The following is a 22,211-nucleotide window of genomic DNA, read 5'->3' on the forward strand; positions in this document are numbered from 1 at the left end:
GATTCTGGATGGGCATAGCGGTTGAAGGGAGACGAGCGTAAAGATAGCGTGGACGACTACAGGGAGGGGAGGGGGGGGGGGTAGAAGAAGCCCCAAGAAAGTTAAACTGGGGAAAATAACTTTAGGGGTCTTGAAAATAAATTAAACCATAGTAATCAAACTTGTGGACAATGGTGGCAATTTTGACAAAAAAAAAAAAAAAAAAAAAAAAAAAAAAAAGGAGGACTTCCACAAGATGACCATTAAAACACCCTATGAATACAATCTTCTACACCTTACCCAAAACTCGACATTAAATTGCCACCCCCTGGACCATAATCTAAAGCTGGCCACACACCATACAATTTTTACAATATCTGTTCAATTTATGAGTTGCAATCAATTTTTCTGACTGATTGTAACATTTCAAAAATATGACCAATGTAACACACACACACACACACTTTGTCCCCAATGATGATAAAAATGATTGGAAACTGAGAAAATTGCTAAGGTGTGTATATTAACCATTTCGGCCCGCTGGGATTTTTCACCTTATGCATCGGAGCAACTTTCACCTCCTATTCATTCGCTAATAACTTTATCACTACTTATCACGATTTATTGATCTATATCTTGTTTTTTCCGCCACTAATTAGGCTTTCTGTGGGTGGTACATTTTGCTAGGAGCCACTTTACTGTAAATGCATTTTAACAGGATTAATAAGAAAAAAAATGGAAAAAATTCATTTCTCAGTTTTCGGCCATTATAGCTTTAAAATAATCCACGCTACCATAATTAAAACCTATGTATTTTATTTACCCGTTTGTCTCGATTATTATACCATTTAAATTTATGTATGGAGCAAATATTTTATTTAGAAATAAAGGTGCATTGTTTCCGTTTTGCGTCCATCACTATTTACAAGCTTATAATTTAAAATATGTGTAAATCGTATTGTAAAAAATGTGTAGCTGTAGTTTTACTATTTGGCCACAAGATCGCCACCTTCGTTTTTGTTTACCCTCCTTGTACTTCTCGCTAAGCGGAAGTACAAGGGGGATGCAGAAATCTGTCCGGGCAGAAGAACTGAAGCCTCACAGGTGAGCGCTTCGGTTTTTCTGCGGGGGAAAGGGATCGGTGATCGGGAACCATGTTCCCTTTCACTGATCCCAGGGCTACCGGGGAACACAACGGGGACGCGGGGGCGCGCCCGCGGGCGGGAGTGCGCCCAAGCGCGGGAGTGCTGACGCCCAGACGTGAACTTCACGTCCGGGCGGCGGAAATGGTTAATAAATTGACAATCCAACACACACCATACAATCTTTAGTAGAAATTGGAGAAATATCTGGCATTCCGATTTAAAATTGAAAAAAACGAGAAATCCGATCGGATTTTTCAGTCGAATTAAAAAAAAAATTCAATTTTTTCGAGAGAGACACGAACGGTTTTTTTTCGAATTGCTGTAAAATTGGAGCATTTTATTGTATCGTGTGTGGCCACCTTAACTGAGATGGCCAACAAATTTAACCACTTAAGCCCAACTGGACGAGATTTCTCGTCCAGTTGGGCTGCGCGCGCGCCCGCGGGCCCCCCCTGTGCGCGCCCCCGCTACTGGCCGCTAGCCCACCGATCAGTGAAAGGGATTATAAATCCCTTTCGCTGATCGGACCCCCCCGGAGAAAAGCCGACAGCGTCTCTTCAGACGCTGCGGCTTTTCTGAGCTCTGGTCTCCTTTCTTCTGCCTGGGAGCGAGATCGATCGCTCCCAGGACTTTTTGATTCTGGCCATCTTGTGGCCAAATAGCAAATTACACCTCAAAAAAATTTTTTTTAAGAATAAACCTATAAATATATAAAAAAAAACCCTGTTTACCTCCCACACCAAAAAATACCCACATACAAGTTTAAGTTAAAAAAAAAAAAAAAAAATTACAATAAAAAAAAAAAAAAAAAAAAAACATAGTTACCTAAGGGTCTGAACTTTTTAAATATTCATGTCAAAGGAGTATATCAATATGATTTAATAAATTATGGGCTTCTAAACAGTGATGGACGCAAAACGGAAAAAAATGCACCTTTATTTCCAAATAAAATATTGTCGCCATACATTGTGATAGGGACATAATTTTAACGGTGAAATACCCGGGGCATGTGGGCAAATACAATACGTGAGTTTTAATTATGGAGGCATGTATTATTTTAAAACTATAATGGCTGAAAACTGAGAAATAATGAATTTTTTCCATTTTTTTCTTATTCTTCCTGTTAAAATGCATTTACAGTAAAGTGGCTCTTAGCAAAATATACCACCCACAGAAAGCCTAATTGGTGGCGGAAAAAACAAGATATAGATCAATTAATTGTGATGAGTAGTGATAAAGTTATTGGCAAATAAATGGGGGGTGAAAGTTGCTCGGATGTAAAAAAATTTCAACCCTTCGGGCTTAAGTGGATAAAGAAACGTTTGAGACTTTTTGTGCAAGTTTTTCCCTCATATAGGATAGGCACAAAAGACACCTTAAACAGTCTACAAAATATCAGCGTCACTGAAACAACAAGTATACAGTATAGGTTAAATCTATACAGTAACAAACATGATTTAGGCGTAGAAGGCAGATACTTTGAGAGGTCGGAGCGTTCCTTCTACAGCTATTATGCTTTGTTCTTGAATATAACCATTTCCTGTTTAACGTTAAGGTCTACCACCAGCTCAAAGGTATCGAAATGGGCACAACTCATGTACCACCTTACGCCAACCTATACCTGGGCTGGTGGGAGCACATACAGTACATACATGTCTTCAATGAGGACTTGACATTTTACACATCCTATATCAATTTGCTGAAAATCAATGGCAACTAGTGTAACCATTTTCTGACCAGTTTTGTATGTAATGAGTGACCATTAAACACAGTGCTAGTTTCAGCTATGTCTGCCACTGCCCTGTAACCCCTGAATTGTTACATGGCCACTCCTGAGTGGCCCGTGCAGCAGCTGAATCCAGTTTTGCTGCAGTTGCAAGCACACCTGGCCACAAAAAAAGCATTCTGTTCAATATTGTTTAATCATCCTGACTTGTTGACTTATCTACAAAAATCCAGCCTCCTATGAAAATGGGGATCTTTTTAGGGTCTATTTCCACTAGGAGCCATGGCCATTTTCGAATTGGCTGTGGCTCCTGTACTACAGGGAAGCCGCAGCCTGAGGATTGCTATGCCGTGCCATGCATGGCTGTATAGATGCGGGCGTGTACTGCAGAAATCCGCAGTATGCCATACCGATCGCATAGCAGTGAGATCTGGACAACAAGCCATTACAGAAATAGGCAGTTTCCTTGCACAGCTCTCATGCGGGGAAACGCTGCAGATTCTGGATGTAGTGGAAGCAAGCCCTTACATAGGATGCAGCACCCTCTGCTGAAGAGGTCTGGATGGTAAGCGTTAAACATCTGGTACCCAACCTGTTCAGCCCACAAGTCCCCAGAACAGGTAAAAATAAAGAGACCTGAAGGTAGGAATTTCCAGCGATAAGATAAAAACGTCAAAAAAATAAAAAGTATATATTAAAATCGGTTATGTAGATATTCTCTTACCTAGAACAGTCCAGTCTTTTGACATCAACGAATTAAATATATCTGTGTGAAACAAAATGAAATAAATAAAAACCATACCCTATTAGTAACATTGCACACAAGTCTGAATGACCTCAATTAAAATTGAAAATCCACTGTGTAGCTCTGCTTGCCTTCAGCTGTGCGCCATACTGCCAATTCCTCCCGGGGGGGGGGGGGGGGGGGTCCACCACTACTCACAGTGCTGGCGTAGTGAGTGGGGAGAATAGTGTCCTAGGCAGAGTCCACCCAACAACATGCCAGAGGCTACCTATTATTAATATCGTTATTGCCCGCTTTGGCCAAGTTTTATCTACCATGTGTACCAAAAAAAAATTTCATTTTTTAATTGTCAATTTATAAAAATACCATTTTCAAGTTCAGGCATGTGAGCTAAAGTCAATGCATGAGGCCAGAAATGTAATTAGTTTGCTCTAGCACCTACTTAGCTCAAAACACACATGGGTTAGTATCTGCACAAGCTGTAAAGTAAAACAGTAATTTATTAAATAAAATGTAATTCTGTCAAATAAAATGAGCAGCATAAATACTGCATTCAGCCAGTGGATAAAGAGGATGCGGAAACAATTATAAGAACACCATCTGTGCCCAAAAGAAAGATGACTTACAACTATAAAGAATGGCTCCCACTGGGGCGCTTTTTTATGTACCTTTTCCCTAGGGGATCCTTTTAACTGCAGCATTTGTGATTTGTACAAATTGCAGACACGCTGCGTGCGGCATTCCGGCCGCACTCATGTTGTGATTCTTGTTTACTTGGACAACTACTGCAATTTGCAATTACATCGCTATCTTGGCGTGAACTAGCCCTAAAGAGATTTTTCCAATATTCTACTAGCAGCAATCCCCTGCTCCCAAATTATCAGCCGCTTTTACTTCATGTATGTGTAAGAGCCGTCAATTGCTGTTTCTACTTACACAGAAGCAGCTAAGTGGCATGCAAAGGGTTAATTTTAGAACACTTGTACCAGTCACATCCCTCTGGCACTTTTGGGATTTTGGGAGGAATGAGCAGAGAAATGGACAATGCTCAGATGTGTGGAGGCAGCATGAACATACCTCTGTGCTCAGCTTAGGTAGCTTTGCCTCAGGTCATAAACGCAATAAATAAATAAAATAAGAGGTGTTACTCTGACAACATACAGCATCAACACACAGCAAAGTGCATAACAGCAAGGTGGTTTCCAATCCGGAAGATACTGTATGAATAGAATCCCTAACTTCTAAGAATTTCTTCTACAAGATTGGAATGGAGTCCAATGGCATTGCGCTGCGTGTAATAAAGCATTAAAGAGACACTGAAGCGAAAAAAAAAATATGATATAGTGAATTGGTTGTGTACTATGAATAATTACTAGAAGATTAGCAGCAAAGAAAATATTCTCATACTTTTATTTTCAGGTATATAGTGTTTTTTCTAACATTGCATCATTCTATAATATGTGCACATTACACAACACTAAGCATTCAAAATGAGTCTTTCAGAGCAGTCTGAAGTAATGACCTCTCCTTTAGCAGAGGAAAAGTAAATAGTCCAGGAACAGTTGAGATAATAAAAGTCAGATAACAGCCCTCTCCATGACTAAAGGGGCCCATACACTCAGCCGATTTTCTGGCCGACCGATCGATCCCGATCGATCGCAAATCGGTTGGCCAATCGACCGATCGATGGCCGATTTCGATGGATTTCTGTCGAACTGGCAGGATGGAAAATTTAGGTCGATCTGATGAGATTGCCTATCAGTTTGCATTGGCCTTAATGGAAATCTGATGGCAAAAAATGCCATCAGATCGAATTTCAATAGATTTCAAACTGAAATCTATTGGAATTCTATCCTGGTAAAAAATGTTCTAAAAACACATCAGATAGATCATCAGATGCATTTCTTATCTATCTGCTGCCAATCTGACGAGTGTATGGGCACCTTAACTTAGTGGGAGAGCTTAAAGGCTTGTTTGCATAGAGATAACAACTGGAGTTTCTCAACTCTTCCTGTACTGGAAACAATTAGACTGATGTATCTGATCTTAATGTTTTATTTCTTAGCTGTGCTACACATACAAATCATAATATCATTTTTTTTCGCTTCAGTGTCTCTTTAAGTAAGCAGCAGTCAAGTCCTGATGTTCAACAATCTCATGCGACCAAGCAGACTGGCATCTGGTATTAATAGAGCACGCACATAAAGCTATCTGCTGACTGGCTTGGATAACTGTATCTGATGTCAAATCTGAAAAGCCAATAAGTAGATTTGATCTTGAATCTGGTTTGGTTCTAGAAGATGTACATTTTATGGGTGAAACGATCGCTGTCAGTCTCTGACAACTCAGACCAGGGGTGTCAAATTCAATCATGTAAGGGCCAAAACCTAAAACAATAGTTATGGGCCAAATTATTTATTGACTCAAATTAAGTGGTGTGACCGGAGGCGTGCTCCTCCCCCTTCTGTAGAGTAGCACAGTGGACCAGTGTAATATCTACCTGCTCCAGTGTTGCTTCGTGTCTCCTATGATCTTTCTGACAGCCACATGCTCCATACCCCCTCTGACTCCGACTGAATGTCACGTGATTGGGAGATGGAGGTATGTAAATATAGAACATGGAGCTGCCTGGAAGAGCAGAAGAGATACGATGCATCTCTGGAGCAGGTAAATTTTACACTTACCTTTTAGGTAAGAGGGTGTTTCATGCTAATTTTGTTGGGGGGGGGGGGGATTCTCGTGACTTCTGCCAGAAACAAAATGACCACTGTGCTCCTCTGGATGGGTAGGCTGTGTGCTGTCACTCTTTTACTGCTTACTATAATGCACATTTTAACCACTTGCCGACCGCACACTCATACCGTGCAGCGGCAAAGTGGTAGCTGGAGGACCAGCGACGCACATCTGCGTCGCCAGGTGCCTCCCTAATTAATCAGGAAAGGCCTGATTAATTCACGGGTCTCCGTGAATAGCCTGCGAGCCGCTGATCGCGGCTCGCAGACTAAACGCAGGAGACTTTTGTCTCCTTTGTTTACATTGAACGGCGCTGCTGCTACAGCAGCGCCGTAAGGCAGATCGGCGATCCCCGGCAAATCAGTGGCCCGGGGATCGCTGCCATGTGACAGAGGACAGCCTGTGCAGCCCCGATCACCAGGGGGGAGAGGGGGGATTTCGCCGCAGGGGGGGCTTTGAGGTGCCCCCCCAGCAACACCCAGGCAGGCAGGAGCGATCAGACCCCCCCCCCTGCACATTATCCCCATAGGGGGGAAAAAGGGGGGGGGGGGGTGATCTGATCGCTCTGCCTGCAACCTGATCTGTGCTGGGGGCTGCAGAGCCCACCCAGCACAGATCATACAAAACCACGCTGGTCCTTAAAGTGGAACTGACCTCAAAATTTGATACTGTAAAAATATCAGATGTGTTGCTTAACCTCCCTGGCGGTTTGTTAAAATCCTCCAGGGGGCAGCAAATACCTTTTTTTTAATTTATTTTTTCCTTCATGTAGCGAGACAATGTCTCGCTACATGATAGCTGCTGCTGAGCGGCATCCCCCCAGCCCCTCCGATCGCCTCCGGCGAACGGAGATCAAGAGATCCCGTTCAAAGAACGGGATATCTTGGAGGGCTTCCCCCGTCGCCATGGCGGGATGTCACCGACGTCGTGACGTCAAAGGGGAATCCGATCCACCCCACAGCGCTGCCTGGCACTGATTGGCCAGGCAGCGCATGGGGTCTGGGGGGGGGGGTGGGGGGCGGCTGCGGCGACAGGTATAGCGGTGGATCGGCGGGTAGCGGTGGCGATCGGAGGTTACACGCAGCTAGCAAAGTGCTAGCTGCGTGTAACAAAAAAAAAAAAAAAAAAATTAGGCAAATCGGCCCAGCGGGGCCTGAGCGGTGCCTCCCGGCGGCATAGCCCGAGCTCAGCTCGGGCTTACCGCCAGGGAGGTTAATACTGCTTTAATAAATAAAAATGTATGTTTGCTGTAATATAGCTATCAGATGACCTTATTTTTGTTACTGCATTCTAGTGCAGTGAGCAGCCATATGTTGGTTGGCAAGTTTACAGTGCAATTCAGCTGATTTCTACTTCCTCCAGCCCCTCCTTACTCAAGCAGCTCCTTTCTCCAATCAGTATGCAAATTAGCCTGTGATAGTGTACAGTTACAGTGATGTCATCTGGCTGCGCCTGTGTATGTAATGTCTGCTGTGTTTTCCAGCCTGTCATTTTCCTGCTCTATCATCCCATTATAATAGTGGAATCAGATGGTCGATTGACTACCAAGTTTCCAGATGTATGGCCAGCGCTACACAATGCATATATCTAAATCAGTTATGAAATGCAATTTACAATGGATTAGAAATTCACCAACGACCACCACCTATTACAACAAAAAACAATTCTCCATAAAGATTTGTAAGCCAGGATTTATAAGCCAAGATTTGTGGCAGCATAGTGGTGTAGTGGTTAGCGTTCTTGTCTTGCAGCGCTGGGTCCCCGGTACAAATCCCAGCAAGGGCTCTATTTGCATGGAGTTTGTATGTTCTCCCAGTGGGTTTCCTCCAGAAACTTCAGTTTCCTCACACACATACAAAAACATACAGATAAGTTAATTGGCTTCCCCCTAAATCGGCCATACACTATGATATATGCACTACACAATGCATCCATAGACATAGGACTATGGTAGGGATTAGATTGTGAGCCCCTCTAAGGTACAGTTAGTGACAAGACCATAAACTGTATACAGCACTGCGTAATATGTCGGCGCTATATAAATACTTTAATAGCCCCGGCGCTGTTCCCACTCAAAGTATGTCCCCGGTACCCAGTGTAAAGTATACATTACCTGTCATGCGCTTGTCCCACTGCTGCATTTCCCTCTCCATACACGAGCACCCCACGTGGTTTCCTAGTAAGGACATGTGACGTCACACACGTGTCCTTACTAGGAAAACACATTGGGCACACATGTATGCAGGAGGAATCCCGGAGGCAGCGGGGGGGACAAGCGTAGGTCGCAGGCAGGTAATGTATACTTTACACTGGACACTGGGAGGCGGCACTCAATGATTTCACCAATTGATCCGGAATAGACCTGTGGTGTATGGGCAGCTGACAGATCTTCCAAAGTAGGCATCTGATAAGAGAAGTTTTCTGTGCTTACCTTCAGCCTAAGCACACGCACGCACACATATGCACACGCACGCACGCAGATGCGCACACACACACACACACTATGCTCTTACTGCAGTGCACACCACAGACAAGTCATTTGGAGGAGGTGAGGCAGATTGTGTTTATCTACTATGGTATGCAGCAGTCTTCAGGAAACAAGCAAAGAACCGCCAGTAATGATGGAATCATTTATTTATGGCTATTAATCACAGCTACATTCAATACAGCTCTCAAGCACAGGAGAAAAAAAACAAAATATAACCAATGCATGTTTATTACCGTCCTGCTGGCCTCACTTCTGTCCTCGGCTTAGCTCTTTTGCCACCTAGGCTCGAGTCTCTGCCTGTCTTTTTTTGCAGTATTCTGCTGTGATCTCTCTCCCTCTGTGTGCTGGGCTATCTGCTGTGCAAGGGGGAGGGGGGGGGGGGGGGGGGGGGTCTCCATCTGCGCTCTGTGCTTTCTCTACTGGGCTTTCTGTCCCTCCACTGCTCTTTCTCCACCTTCCTTCCAAGGACAGCTGGCCTCTCTCTCACCTCTCCACTCCTCTGAGTCTATCATCCGCTGTGTGGTCGCATCCCTCCATTCCCCAGCAGTTTGCCTTTCTCTCAACTAGTCTCTCTCTCTCTCTCTCTCTCTCTCTCTCTCTCTGCTTGCCGTCACAGCCTTACTGTCAGACATCCCACCAGACGCCATCTGATGACATACATTGTAAACACGGAGGAACTCTCGCGAGATTAATTTGCTATCAGGAAGGTCCCAGAGATCTCTGCGAGCCTGCCGACTTAAATCACGTGACTTGCCGCGGCAGCTCATCACAGATGGGAGAGGCTTAGCAAATGATTTATATTATTAATGATATTTACTTTTTTTTTTATCATAAAGTGCTCACTTTTTGCCTGTGATTTTTAAAGGGGATTCAGTTTTTTTTTTTTTTTTTTTTGTTATTCAGAGTTCAGTTCCTCTTTAAGGGGGGGGGGGGGGTGTAAGGCTGGGTCTTCAAGTGGTTAAGTTCTCAAGAGCCACATGTGGCTTAGGCTACAGGGAGCAGCAGAAACAGAAGAGAGGCCCCATCCTTTAGTTACTGAGGATGAAACTAAACAGTTGGTGCAGTGAAAATTAGGCCTCATGCCTGGACCACACTTTCAATTATGACTGGCCAATCACAGACCAATTTTACCACAGCCATGTAGTATGAGGGTCAACAGATATTGAATAGTATGAGCCGATTGTGTAGGTAAACCCTGAGGCTGGTTTAACACCGCGGATTGGCTGTAGCGGTGCGGCCCGGGGGCTGCACAAAACAGGCCTTCAAGGATTACCACGTTAGTACAGGGCAATCCCCATCTGGCAGCCAACCAAGCAGGAAGTGACCCTCACTTCCTGTGGCCGAAGCAATCACGTGTGCAGAAGTGTATTGCTAAAATACGATTCCACGGAGTCGTAAAACTTGCGTTGGGCAATTAAAAAAAAAAAAAACACGCATCACCATAGACTTACTTGACTTCTGTACCTCCACACGGTAACGTACGTTTGTCCTTGCGTCACTTCTGACACATCATGCCGCATCAGTATAAAAGCCCCCATACAGTAACATTATCCTAACGGTGGGCTGCAGTAGTAATGCTACACCGCACCAGTGTGAAAAGGGCCCTCATAGTACATTGAGGTGGTAAAATTGGTCAGTGATTGGCTAATTATAATTGAAAGTGTGTACCAGGCTTCACTCTTCTGACTTATGGAAACCAGTGGCACAGAGGTAATCGGCTTGCAACACAAAGGACCCAGAGTTAATATGCAGCAGCCAACTGTTGCACAACAGACAAGCAGAACATCACCATGCTCTCTACTGGCCTTTGACACATGTCCACTACTTTTCTATGTCCGCTGAGTCACAACGCAGCAGTGCACATTTTTACGCAATGCAGATGCACAACTTACACAATGATCTATGGGAACACCGCTTCCGCATGACCTGTATGTTGTAGCTCAGCATTGAAACAGAAGAAAAATTACCCACATGTCATGTCACCACTAGAAAAATGCATTGCAATATTTTACAGAGTGGTAGCAGTCGAGTATTGTACCATGCAAGCAATCAGTAAAAGCAAAAAGCCTCAGGGTGAGGTGGTAGGATACAAAATCTTTGACTAATAAACAATAGAATGGAGGCGATGGTGGGGGGCTGTGGCAGCTGTTAAAGTTGTTAAAGAACAAGCGACACCCACGCTAACCTAGAAATAAAAACCACATATATAAGTAGATAAATACTACCTCTACTTACATAACAGATTGTATTATCCACGTAATGATTCCTGTGAATTTTACGGAGGAAAAGCAGAAAATACTTTTCTAGGCAGTGGCCAAGCTAATGCTGACATATCCTCCCTGACTCTGGTTTCCCCCACTCCCTTCTCTTGCTCATTGTGTATTCCAGTGGTTATCAAACTTTTTTGGGTGAAGGCACCCTTGGTGGCTTTGAAACTTTTTCAAGGCACCCCTCGGCAAAAACTACCACCGAAATGCCATTATGACCCTTATCAGGCGACGACCCACTCCAAGTAGCTAGTGATGTTTATTAGGCACAGCGATTCCTCTCATGTTTAACTTCACCCAAGGTTGCGGGGACTAAAGGTAACTAGCAGTTAATGCAGCCACATTGTATATCAATGCATGGTTGCATTATTATTATTTATATAGCGCCGACATATTACGCAGCGCTGTACAGTATATATATATACACACATACATATATATACACATACATATATATACACATACATATATATATATATACATACATACATACATACATACATCTTGTCACTAACTGTCCCTCAAAGGAGCTCACAATCTAATCCCTACCATGGCCATATGTCTATATTATGTAGTGTAAGTACTGTAGTCTAGGGCCAATTTTAGGGGGAGCGAATTAACTTATCCGTATGTTTTTGGGGTGTGGGAGGAAACCAGAGCGCCCGGAGGAAACCCACGCAGACACAGAGAGAACATACAAACTCTTTGCAGATAGTGCCCTGGCTGGGATTCGAACCAGGGACCCAGCGCTGCAAGGCGAGAGAGCTAACCACTATGCCACCACATTACCTGATGGTATTGCATAAAGGATCAGGATGCGTGCCGCGGCACCCAGTTTGAGAACCCCTGGTGTATTCATTAGCTGCCCGCCTCCCAGAGTCTTTTTTTTTTTTTTTTAATTTATTTAATTATACATCCAATCACTGAGTCACCTCAGCCTTGCTTGTAAACACAAGTAATCAGCTAGGCAGAGAAATAAATGGAAGAGGAGGAATATAGATGAAAAGAACTCCCAGCATTCAAGTTTTTGGCACTGTTTGGCACTAGGGCCAGTGCAGTGTTCTCCCCAGGCCCTTTTAGCTGGGTGCTCCACCCGGCTAGTTTTGGTGACCACCCGGCTGTCATCGGCTCACCTCCTCCTATGCTGTGCGCAGAATTGTACAGAAAGGCACCGGCCCTGCATTCTCTCATATTGCCCCACCCGGCTACTTTTTTATGCCACCCGGCTACATTTTCATGCCACCCAGCTGGAAAAAAATTCTGGGGAGAACACTGCAGTGCCAGTATGTAATAACTCCAAACCATAACAGCAGAAAAAAAAGTTTTGAATGCAGGATTAGCATCTTTATCACTTAATACACTCAGACCAGTTGCTGTTGAAATTTGATTTTTATGGTGACAGTCCCGCTTTAAGTTATTTTGAGTGAGGAGAACTTTGACTGCTTTGCAAGGGAAAGGGCATCCCTGAGCTGCTGCAGTTAGTTTCTTACTTTTCCTCCAGCACCGTTCTGCCACCCTGGAATGTCTTTGTTTGTTTTATAGGTTCTGTCTGCTAATGTGGTGGGGGAACAAAGCCATATTCCACAGATTATCAGCACAATCTGGTATCTAGAATCACTGAAGGTGCGCAATCTTCCTCCATACGACCTGAACTAGTCCACAGCATCCTGGAGTATCACACTGCGCATGACGTGAAAGGCCAGAACTGGGCATGTGCAGCAAATACTGCTTCCTCTTAAAAAGGTGCCAACCCAAGGTGGGAGGGGCCTAGTCCAAGGCGAATTACAAAAGAGCTGAGCCGTGAGTGGCAGAACGGAGGATGCAGTCGTGTGTGCATTCTGGAGTGTGTGCACTGTTCATTTAAGCCTCATAAGCACGCTAGATAGAACTCAGACAATGCATCTGTTTTGGGCCTTCTCAGACAAGAGTAAAGGTGTCCCATGAGCTCTAGCATCGTGTGTCATGCCAGTGTCCCTCCTCCCCTCTACAACAGTACATGTAGCTCAGCTTTAGCTTGCGCCCAGAACTATCGCTCTAGCTATTAGATCCCAACAGAAGCTGTGCATCAAAAGGACCCATTCACACTGGGGAACACAAACCGCTAGCGTTCTGCAACAGGTGTTTATTTGTTTTGTTTTTTTACTGGACATTTTAGCGATTTTTGAGTGATTGCAATAGGTTTTTTACATTTCAGACACGATCGCTCTAAAATCTGAAAAACCACTGCATGCACCGCATTTTGTTTACTGTGAATTGCCGGTTATCGCTGCAGTGAGTTTTGAATGTTAAGAAAAAGCAGTTAAATGACTCATCTCCTTTCTAATCCCAGTCCCATTTGAAGTCTAATGCCCTGAAAGTCTCCTCCCATAGTACTCTGTGCAAGTACTCCATTATTTAGAGGTATTATTTTTGGAAGTGCTTATTACTTCCTACTGCACGTTGATGAAGTGTCATAACAACACAGCACATGTCTGCCTTGCAACTTGAGCTTAAAGCAAATCCATAAAAATGTAAACTGAAAAAAAAAAAGTTAGGTACTTACCCAAGTAGTGATGGTCATGTCTAGGAAAACTCATGGAAAAGCCTGTGATCAGGTAGGCAGGTGATAGATATACAAGTCTCTGATTTGCTAGTCATGAGCTAAAGCCAGATGTGATCACAGCAAATCAGAGCTTTGCAAATCTATCAGCTGATCAAACAAGTCACATGCTTTTCATGAGTTCTCCTAGACATGACCATCAGTGGTAATCCTCTGCATGGTCCAGAAGCTTCACACGTCCTTGATCCCGCCGCCTTTGGCCAGGACCCTCTTCTTTGTAGCCGAAAACCCCCGTCTGTGTAAGTGCAGCTGTACTGCGCATGCATGAGTATGGTCCGTGCCTGCGCAGTAGCATGAAGTCACTCGCTGACATGCACAGTAAACAGTTTGTACATGGAGGGGAGCATATCCAACAAGCTCGTCCGATATGTTGAGAGGGACTCTGCACAGAAACAGTGGGCTTATGAATAGATCACCGAAAAGATTCTGAACTATCTAGAGGCTTCCCTCTAAGGGCCAGTGCACACCAAAAAGCGCTAGCGTAATCGCAAGCGCTCCGCGCTTTTTGAAGTGATTTTTCATAGCGATTCTAGGCATGTGCCTAGCAATTTTTTAATCATGCCTACCGATTTTTGGAGAATTTTGGTGAGTTTTTTTTTTTTTTTTTTTTTGGTTTTACAAAAACATAGTCCTGGTGTGATTCAACCCATTCTAATACATGAACCAAGTGCTTTTTAAAAGCGCTCAGAAGCCCTCTTGGTGGCACCAGCCCAGTGAGGTAAGAATCTTACTCGTTTCTCTGGCTACTTCAAGTTCACTTATGGACCCCAGGGCAGGAAAACATATATAAAATAAAAGCATTACATTGGCCCAGGTACAAGTCACCCTCCATGGCTGCATTTCAACATTACAGAGCCAACCCTTTCCTAGTTAGTTATTTTCCTTGACCTACTTGTGTATAGGCAGCAGGGCTGTGTAGTCGGTACAAAAATCTAACTCCGACTCCTCAGTTTATGAAACTACCAACTCCGGCTCCAGATACCCAAAATCGCTCCGACTCCACAGCCCTGATAGGCTGGAAGCTGAACTCCACGTTTGTCGGGCAGTTCAGGCTCCTGTCTGCCAGCCACAAGTACTATTGGCTGCAATTACATGCAGATGAATAGCAGCTTTTTTTTTTACCCCACGTGTTATCGCATGATACGTGGTGGCATTATATGGTGGATTTCAGACACACCTCCAGTGACACCTAGGGCTGTGGAGTCGGAGCAGTTTTGGGTACCTGGAGTTGGAGGTTTCATAAAAGGAGGAGTTGGAAAATTTTGTACAGACTCCACAGCCCTGCTCATGCCTCCACCCCTCCAACACACCTCTAGTCACAATTCTAACACCTCCAGTCACACCTCCACCCCTTTTCCTGTCACACTTCCAACACATCTTCAGTCATGCCTTCATCACTCCTACTGTTACTCTCTCACCAGATCTCCACTCATATCTTGAGGGATGGCTTTATCACACCTCCAGTTATGCTCCAACCACAGCTGTAGTCATACCTCCAAGTCAGGCACACCATGTACAATTCAGGAGGAAAAGACATAGGGCCATCTTTCCAACCACAATGATTCCCTGCAACAACTAAATCTTATTATGAGTACAGTCACATCACTGACTGTCCCTCAGTAAAGCTCACATCCATACTATAGTAAGTCTAATGCTGGGTACACACGTTGCGATTTCCCACGCGATTCGCGGGATCGATTCCATCGATTCGATTATTTCCAACATGTTCGATCGTGTTTCGATGGATACAGACGTCGATTTTGCATATGATTTTGATTATGCACTTGCTACATGATTCCCCCCTCCCTGCGGCGTCCGCCCGTCCCCTCCGATCGCCGCCGGCGATCACGCCCATCCGGAAATCACGTTCAGAACGGGATTTCCTGCAGGGCTTCCCCCGTCACCATGGAGACAAACAGAATGACGTCAGGCGTACGTGATGTCACAGGGAGTCCCGATCCACCCCATAGCGCAGCCTAGCCAGGTTGCGCACAGGGTCTGCGGGGGGGCCCCTCTTACGCGTCGGGTAGCAGCGGATCAGTGGCGATCGGTGAAACGCGCAGCTAGCAAAGTGCTAGCTGCGTGTTAAAAAAAAAATAAAAAATTATTCAAATCAGCCCACCAGGGCCTGAGCGGTGCCCTCCGGCGTTACTGGACGAGCTGAGCTTGTCCGTAACGCTTAAGAGGTTAAATGATCTTGTTCTTATTGAGTGTTGCGTGTTCACATATGTTTATAGTATTACTTAGGTGGGAATCTAACTTTCTTTTTTTTTGGTGCTCACAGGTCTGCTTTAAGGTTCCAATGCTTTCCACTTGAGCAGAGGATTGGATATTATTTGTCCATTCTCTGCACCACATTTAAAAATAGGAGCCGCTCACACTTGTAACGTAGCATTAGATCTGCGGGATCTGATGCAGTAAGCGGGGCGCACTTCTGTGCAGTCTGCGATAATCCCGGGCATAAGGATGTGTTCCCCTACATAGCATATGGAGAAGCGCATCTAGTTGTTTATGGAGCTTTATTCTGGTGCCTTTGAAAGCCCATTCACACTTGAGGCACTTTGAGCATTTTGCGATTGATTAGCAGCCTTTAAAAATCGCTCCCATTCACTTTCATTAACCCCCCTGGCGGTCTAAAAAAATTTCGCCAGGAGGCAGCGCAGTTTTTTTTTTTTTTTTTTTTTTTAAAGCATGTAGCGAGCCCAGGGCTTGCTACATGATAGCCGCTGCTCAGCGGCATCCGCCCGCTTCGATCCCATTCGGCGATCTCCGATCAGGAAATCCCATTCAAAGAACGGGATTTCCTGGAGGGCTTCCCCCGTCACCATGGCGACGGGGCGGGATCGTCATCGGGAGTCCCGATCTACCCCTCAGCGCTGCCTGGCACTGATTGGCCAGGCAGCGCACGGGGTCGGGGGGGGGGGTATGGGCGGCGGATAGCGGCGATCGAGCGCGGGGCGGCGGCGATCGGTGTGCTGACGCAGCTAGCAGAGTGCAAAATAAAAAATTAAGCAAATTGGCCCAGCAGGGCCTGAGAAAACCTCCTTGGGTTACCGCCAAGGAGGTTAAAGAGAACCCGAGGCGGGGTTCTCACAACAAAATCCCCCTACAGAGGCTGGCTCTGCCTATCGAGCCCAGCCTCTGTTGCTAATCAGATCCCCCCTGTACTCAGCCAGACCCCATAAATCACAGCTGTGCGGCTGTGTTTACCTTCCGAACGTCAGTCTCGGTGCTCCCCCTACCTCCTGCAGAGCTCCGGTCCCCGCCCGCGTCCCTTCCCTCCAATCAGCGTGGAGGGAAGGGACGTGGGCGGGGACCGGAGCGATACAGGAGGCGGGGGAGAGCGGAGAATGACGTTAGGAAGCTAAACACAGCTGCTGCTGACACGCTGCGTGTCGGCAGCGCGGCTGAGATTTATGGGGTCTGGCTGAGCGCAGGGGGGATTTAGGGGGGGGGGGGGGGATCTGATTAGCAACAGAGGCTGGGCTCAATAGGCAGAGCCAGCCTCTGTAGGGGGATTTTGTTGTGAGAACCCCACCTCGGGTTCTCTTTAAAACTGCAGTAAAAATCGCGGCGATTTCGCAATCATGTACATGAAAATTGCAGCAATTTTTGCACAATTTTAAAGTGAATGGGAGCGATTTTAAAAATGCTAATCGCAAAACGCTCAGAAAAGTGCTTCTAGTGTGAATGGGCCCTAAAGGAATCATCAGGCAATATATAGCAAATTTTTTACTTATAGCAGAAAGATTTACTTACCTGGGACTTTCTCCAGCCCCTCACAGCTGTCTGTCCCACTATGAGAGCTCTGTTCATAGCCACCGGCCCGGGATTTCCTCACAGTGCAGAGGAAGACCTCGAGGTCATCCTTACGGCGCCTGCGCCCCTGTCAATCAAGTCCACGTTGTCAGCGGCAAACTGCGCAGACGCAGAACTATTGCACCGTGCAGGGACCCCAGCCGGCGGCTGCGAACAGAGCTCTCAGCATGGGGCAGACAGCTGTGAAGGGCTGGAGAAAGCCCCAGGTAAATAAATCAGATTTACTATATAATTACCCAATGATTCCTTTAAAGCTAAGTAAATAAGTGCTGCCTGAAGCAGACAGCTATCAACAAAGCGCTAAAAAGTGCCCCAGTGTGAACCAGCCCTCATAGGGAAATTCTGGTAACGTGATTCAACAGTTCAATGACAGCACCCCTAGAACTTTAAGGTTTAAGACAGGTTGTAATAATCACTACGGCCACACTATTTAGCCAATTACAATGCTTCACGTTGCAGAGGGTACTGTGAATGGAGAACTGTTCTCTATGAGGTTTCCCGCTGGGTCAACTCAAGTTGACTAGAGTCAAGTATTCAATTAAAGGCTCCCATCGCATACTTAGGCCAGGTTCACACTGCCACATAAAACACAGCGGATACAGAAAGAGTACAGTAAGCACATCTGCTCAGGACACGCTGGTGTCTGCGTGCGTTGTTCCACTACCTTCTGCGTTTGCGTCCTCCCCCATTGACCATCTTCATCCTGAAAGCAATCAGAGACCAGAAGATTGGATTGTAAAAAATCAATGTGAACCCTACCCAAGAACAGGAAGGCTTCTTACTGATCCACTATGAACCAATAAGATTTGTCCCTGTTGCAGCCAGATTCCCATTGTTCTAATGCAAACCAATGGGGGGGTCTCTATGATTCTGGTCTCCGATTGCCTGCAGTGGATCAAATGGCGGTGGCGGAACAGAATCCACAGGACCGGTGAGCATTTTCCATGCAGAGGCAAGCCTAGTGGGAACACCATCCGTACCCATAGGATTCCATTGTGTCCCATTTGTGGCACAATCGCGATATGGAAAAATGCAGCAGGTCAGGCATTCACGGTCCATTCAATGTGAATTACGTTCTGGTTGACAGTGTGAACAGATCCTATAATGGGATGCACTCACCGTCCAATGTTGTGGTTTTTCCTGCAGTGTAAACAGGGCCTTATAGTATCAGTTTATACTACATGGATCAAAAACTGATCTGCTCTCAGATCTTACATTTGTGCATCACTTCTTCATTTGTGCGAAAAGCAACACCACCTGCCCTGTACACACATCAGCATCCGCTTCATTCTTTCCATCTACAATTTTTGCAGACTACCCAAACTAAACTTGTGATCCATTTGTCCAGAGATGGATTAAAGGAACTCTTAAGTGTGGGGAAAAAAAAAAAAAGTTAAATTTACCTGGGGTACCTTGTAGCCCCTAGAGTGATCCTGTTCCCATGCCGTCCTCCCAAGCAGAGCTGTGGAGTCGGTACAAAAATCCACCGACTTCGACTCAGTTTAGGATTCCACCGACTCCGAATCCTCTAATTTGCGTATTACAATCTTGTTGATTGAAAGTATTGATTTCATGAGCAAAGAGAGTGCATACATTTGCATAAACCAGCATCAGCACAGAATTATTTCCATCTCATCAACCATCTCTATTAGTGACACGGCTACACATCAGGCTCTATACTTACAGCATAGATATATAGATCTATCTATCTATCTATCTATCTATCTATCTATCTATCTATCTATCTATCTATCTATCTATCTATCTGAGATTCCTGTGTACACATGTATACAGTCACAATCATATGTGTATATCTGACTTTAAAAATACGGGGACTGCTTTATTGAAGCAGCACAAGTCATTAATTTTGATTGGTTTACTTCATTTTTGTGGACTAAGCACAGCTATTACTGTATGTATAAATTATTTATGATGACTATTATCTGAGAAATAGAACATTTTATAATATTTTCTATTTTAATTACAGTTTAAATTCATTAGGAGTTGGAGTCTGTATTTTTTCCCGACTCAAGGCACCCAAAATTGCCCCGACTCCACAGCCCTGCTCCCAAGTCAGAGTCAGCAGCTCGCCCATAAAGCTGGGTGGCCACGCTCATCGCACTCCCGCTTAAATTGCTACTGTGCAAAGGGCTCCCGGCAGCAGGAGCTACATGCGCAGTAGCCACCACCTGACAGCGACCAGCCAGCATTGCAGGGGTCGCCGCTGCTGGCTGGAGGGACTCAGAAGGACAGCGTGGGAACAGGATCACTCCAGGGGGCTGCAAGAAGCCCCAGGTAAGTTAAACTCATTTTTGTACACTTAAAGCAGACCTGAACTCAGAACTTCCCCTCTGCTCTAAAAGATAAGCAAGAGCATAACATTTAAAGAAAAACGTTTGTTACAGCTGATACAAATCCTGTAATATATCTGCAGTTTGTCTACTTCCTGCTTTCATGGAAGCAGACATATTGTTAACATCCTGTGTTTACAAATTAACTGCTCTGCCGAGGCAGCCAGCTGACAGTTGAGGGATCAAATTACAACTTGAGCTTGGTCACTGATGAGGGAGAATTATACAGGCTAAACTTAGGGCGCATTTCTCTGTTTTCCTTTTGTCCTGTGCAAGTGTTCAGGTTCACTTTAAGTCTCCCTTTAGGCTGCTTACACAGTAAGACGTTACAGGCGCACGTTAGTGCAGCCTGTAACGCTCCCCAACGCACAGCAATGTAACTGCAATGGGCTGTTCACAGTGCCCACGTTGCGTTACATTGTAACGCTGCACGTCAATCTTTGAGTGCAGCATGCTATAGCGTTAGAGCGGCTTTGCCGCGCTAGCCTGCTTGCACAGGGGCAGTGATTAGCCACATGGCTAATTAATATTCACTGCACTGTGCTGACGTCACTGGCGGGACCACGTGATGCGGAGTGTTCCGCTCACGTGGTCTCCACCAGCGCATGCGTACTATAGTACGCATCACGGACTCTTTGCTAATGTCCTCTGCCACCACCACGCGTTGCGTTAGGTGGACGTTATGCGAATGTAACGTAGCACCTAACGCAACGTCTTAGTGTGTAAGTAGCCTTAAAGGAAACCTAAAAACTGGAGAAAAAAAATGTATACTTTAACTTACCTAGGGCTTCTACTAGCCCCCTGCAGCCACCCTGTGCCTGCACTGTCACTAAGTGTTACTCCAGTCCCCCACAACGACCCTCTTCTGGCCGGCCAACTGGCAAGTCAACAGGCCACTTCAAATGTGTGGCCATGCATGTCCTCGATCACCCTCTGGTCAACAGAATTCTGCACATTTCCATACTCCATACTTCGCATGCGCAGAGCACTCCCGTGCACAGGAGTGCAATCAGGAGGCATGTGGCCCGCAGGCGCGAATCAAAACAAAACTAGGTAACGGCTGGGAACGGGAGGATCGTTTGGTGATGGTGCAGGCACAGAGCGGCTGCAGGGAGATGGTAGAAGCCCCAGGTAAGTGAAACTTTTTTGTTTCAGTTTAGGTTCACTTTAAGATGTAAGGCACTATGTGAGGTAGTATTTTGGGGCTTCCTTGTGGTCCTTTTGGTAAGCTGAAGTGAAGAGAGTTCAAAGAAGGTGGGCCCCTTGACACCCACTAGGCCCAACCACCTGCCTACGTTGCCTGGTGGATGATCCTGCTCTGTGTTTGTCGGAACAGAAAAGATTGATGTGTGTGGATCCTATTGCTTTCAGGTATTTTTTTTTGTTTTGTTTGTGAGCCAACGTGAACCAAGACTTAGAGGACGAGGGACAGGAGAGTCCCCAAAGACAATGAACAGCACCTGGACACTTAGCAGGAGGTAATCTAGCACGCCATGGGCTTTATTCAATTTTTGCCCCAGTTCAGGGATATTCTAGTCAATCCATATGACTCCGTTGGTCTGTTTTTCCATGCCACGCCATATAATCTAGGACTTCTAAAAATGATCTGTGGACACCATCACCTAAATCACACACCCCTTTATGCTGCCTGTCCAATGATGGAATGCAGCCCTGTTTACATGGCCCCCTTCAGTACTTCTAGACAACAGCAACAACTTCCAGGAGAGTCAGCAGGCCATACACGTCCCCCAGCCAGACTGCCCCCTCCATAAGCTGCATTACCTTCCATCCTCCTGCAGGAGCCTCCCGCCCAAGTCACACAGTCCAGCCACCGGGAAAGGAATATATTATTAGGCTCGGTAAAAACTCGCAATCCCTCTCTTCCTGCCTTCTCGTCGCCACGCCCCCCTCACGCACTTTCGCACAATCCCTTACAGCGCTACGGAAATACCCAAATGACGTCATGAGTGGAACGCCCTGAGCACCGCGCCTGCGCGCCCTTCTATTGGCTCAGACTTTTGTCGCCTTAACGTCTCTAGCGTAAAGATATCAGTTGAGATGGGCTAAACGTGAAACGCAGACGCACTGATGACAGTTTGGGGCGAGAAGTAAAAGAGAGCTGTGATTGGATAAGTGCTGTCACGTGAGGTTTTGAATAATCACATGGCAAAGGTTAGGCCTCCTTTCCACGGATTGATAGGCAGTGAAATGCCTCTCAAACTCTCACAGCTGCTCACTGCTGCCTGGTAACTGCTTGCTGAGCACACATCTCAACAGTCCACGGAAAAGAGGCCTTAACCAACCACATCTATCTTCTCAATAAAGTGTTATTGCTAATGAAAGGGTAAACCTGGATTGG

The 22,211-nt window shown here is 45.5% G+C and overlaps 1 protein-coding gene across 2 annotated transcripts in view; it reads right to left on the bottom strand.

Annotated features, from left to right (window-relative positions):
* The window catches only part of RELA (RELA proto-oncogene, NF-kB subunit), a 47,662-nt gene extending 25,775 nt beyond the window's left edge, over window positions 1–21,887 (bottom strand). The window contains exons 1-2 of one of the 2 annotated variants that reach the window (XM_068259536.1): window positions 21,635–21,887; window positions 3,575–3,616 (exon numbers count right to left, since the gene is read on the bottom strand). In XM_068259536.1, coding sequence (XP_068115637.1) covers window positions 3,575–3,616; window positions 21,635–21,641 — 49 coding nt within the window. In that variant the 5' untranslated portion in view covers window positions 21,642–21,887. The remainder of the gene's footprint in view (window positions 1–3,574; window positions 3,617–21,634) is intronic. The other variant, XM_068259535.1, reaches the window with a different exon arrangement.
* Between the last annotated feature and the right edge of the window lie 324 nt (window positions 21,888–22,211).

Source organism: Hyperolius riggenbachi, chromosome 11 (assembly GCF_040937935.1).
Source record: "Hyperolius riggenbachi isolate aHypRig1 chromosome 11, aHypRig1.pri, whole genome shotgun sequence".
Classification (NCBI taxonomy): Eukaryota; Metazoa; Chordata; class Amphibia; order Anura; family Hyperoliidae; genus Hyperolius; species Hyperolius riggenbachi.